This window comes from Heterodontus francisci, chromosome 28, assembly GCF_036365525.1.
Source record: "Heterodontus francisci isolate sHetFra1 chromosome 28, sHetFra1.hap1, whole genome shotgun sequence".
Classification (NCBI taxonomy): domain Eukaryota; kingdom Metazoa; phylum Chordata; class Chondrichthyes; order Heterodontiformes; family Heterodontidae; genus Heterodontus; species Heterodontus francisci.
In genome coordinates this window covers 35,405,251-35,407,822 of record NC_090398.1, presented here as the reverse complement: position 1 = coordinate 35,407,822, position 2,572 = coordinate 35,405,251, and the positions used below count along the sequence as shown (strand labels likewise).

The following is a 2,572-nucleotide window of genomic DNA, read 5'->3' as shown; positions in this document are numbered from 1 at the left end:
GCCTGATGCGCAGGTGTTGAATCAATAGGTTAGAGTCAAAGACAGCGTCAGAACACTTCAGTCTCACTGTGCTGCATTGGCTGGTCCTATGGGAACAGGATCCATATTAATTCCACTTGTAAATAATGTTTTAATTTAGTGTTTTTAAAACTGACGTAGTGTTAACCTTTCCCCTAATTCTGAATTGTTAGAAAAAACAACTTACTGAGTCTGTTTGTTAAATGACTATAACCAATGCTAATTGTGATCAAAGCTGATTGGCTCCTTGGAGGATTAATGTCTGTATAAATATAGGTTCCTCGCTTAAGCTCAGATGTGTGCCAGACTTTCAGATCCTACAGCATTCATCCATTCTCACATAAAATGGGGAAACCAGCTATTCTGTTGATGAAAGACATTTACTACCCGATTGTCGCAACTGTGGGTGTCCTTGGTGAGCCATTATAAAGTATTTGTTCGTAATCTGTGTTGAATATCTCCCTATTTCCCGCATGTCGAATAAGATAACGTGTTTCCCCGATGTCAGCATTACACAGTCAGCGGTTACCAGAAAAAAACTTGTGAACCGGGTATCCACACTTTCTCTATTTCCCTTAATCTGATAGCTGTACTGATGTGAAAATGTTCTTTGAAGGTCCTACCCAAAGAATCAAGTATCACCCTTGCAGAGTGAGCGCTACAGCAGCTCATTAAAATATATGAGCAGGTTTCCCAGGAAATGGCTCCACGGTTAAACTTATATAATCACACTGAATGGAGTAAAATGCTGTCAAGAGATGTTGAGATTTATTTTTCAAACAGCCACTAAAATATTATTTATCTCGTCCCACTTTCTTACAATGAACTTGGTGACAATTATGATTCTGTCCCGAAGAAACTGTGGCCTTTCCAAATGTATTTCTGTTTATATGGTGGCCATGGCAACAGCAGATCTCCTGGTTCTGATCATCAACGTGATATTGTATCATATTTTCAACTATCAATTTCCACTTTCATTCCTGTCTTACACTCCCGTGTGTAGGATTATTCTATACATGACAACTATCAACTTTGATTTGTCTGTTTGGTTCACAGTCTCTTTCACATTTGACCGTTTTGTAGCTGTCTGCTTCCAGAAGTTTAAAACAAGATATTGCACAGAAAGAACTGCAGGTGTGGTTATAACAGTGTTCTGTTTATTGAGTTTTTTGAAGAATATTCTCTTTTTATTTGCATACGAACCTCAGCAAATAATTAACAAGGTGCAGTGGGGCTGTCGGGCAAGCGTGGAATTTTTTTCCTCACCACTCGGTACAGCGTGGGTCTGGTTTCACAGCGTCTGGCTCGTTTGGCTTCCTTTTACTTTAATTGTCTTATTTAATTGTTCATCCATTGGACGTATTTTAGTGGCCAATAGAACCCGCAGGAAACTCCGGGGTAACAGGAGTGAGAATCGCAGTGATTCAGAAATGGAGAACCGCAGGAAATCCATTATTTTATTGTTCACTGTTTCGGGCTGTTTTATACTGTTGTGGTTGACAGTTGCCGTGAGTTTCGTGGCGACCAGACTGCCAAAGACCAATAATTACCGTGGTGATCGCACAGCCCCTGGATATATCGCCTATGAAACCGGAACTTGCCTTAAGTTTTTGAGCTGTATTCAAAACCCATGTATTTATGTAGCGACCCAGAGAAAATTCAGAGAAGAGCTGAAGAATGGGCTGAAATCTCTTTGGGCATTAATTTTGAGATTCGTTGTAAAATGCGGATAAAATTAAAGACAGCTTGTTCACATCTGAAGCTCAATTTCAAATTATTTCCTTTTGTGCAAGGTCTTTTCGGTAATGTGAAAAATACATAAGCTCTTTTGCGTACTGCTCTTCCATTTTGTAGCACGTTTGGTGGCTGCATTACATTCGTTCTTTATCCTTCGTTCATTGAGTAAACATAATTTATTCTTGTAAATTCAGCACATTTCAAATTAACGTTTCAAAGATGGTAATGATGTGTTTCAGTAGTGGTGTCGTGCATGTGTATAAGAGAGGGAACCGCCTTATTTTCGAGATACTGGGATCGGGTACACAAGTTAAATTCATCAGGAAGGCTTCACTTCGTTTGGGACGAAAGATCCTGCGATCATCGATAGTGGTAACAGTCTGGGAAGATTGATGTGATTATTGCAAATGTGGGTCTCATGATCACACGCCATTCCTCATTGACAAATGGAACCATGATCTTGTCACATGATAAGTTTTCAAATGGAAGAAACTGTCAGAACTCGACACTGATCATCTTCAAACCCTCACTAGATACAGGTGAGGTACTGGAGCATTGGAGGTCTGTGAGTGTTGTACCATTGGGTAATAAGGGTGCGAGGGATAGGATAAATAATTATAGGCTGGTCAGCCTGACCTCGGTGGTGGGTAAATTATTAGAATCAATTCTGGGGCGCAGGATAAACTGCCACTTAGAAAGGCACAGATTAATCAAGGATAGGCAGCATGGATTTGTTAAGGGAATGTCGTGTCTTAGTAACTTGATTGAGCTTTTTGATGAAGTAACAGGGAAGGTTGATAAGGGTAGTGCTTGGATG

The 2,572-nt window shown here is 40.0% G+C and overlaps 1 protein-coding gene across 1 annotated transcript; it reads left to right on the top strand.

The window, feature by feature from the left end:
- Window positions 1-363: 363 nt before the first annotated feature.
- Window positions 364-1,751, top strand: LOC137345210 (probable G-protein coupled receptor 139). The gene is made up of 2 exons (XM_068008674.1): window positions 364-430; window positions 838-1,751. Exons 1-2 carry the CDS (start codon window positions 364-366, stop codon window positions 1,749-1,751), a joined length of 981 nt encoding a protein of 326 aa, XP_067864775.1.
- The last annotated feature ends 821 nt before the right edge of the window (window positions 1,752-2,572 follow it).

Excerpts from the sequence above, each read along its gene's own strand:
- LOC137345210 (XM_068008674.1), top strand. The coding sequence starts at position 364 with ATGGGGAAACCAGCTATTCTGTTGATGAAAGACATTTACTACCCGATT. Across the intron at positions 431-837 it reads TGTCGCAACTGTGGGTGTCC|CAATGAACTTGGTGACAATT; the intron begins TTGGTGAGCCAT and ends CCCACTTTCTTA.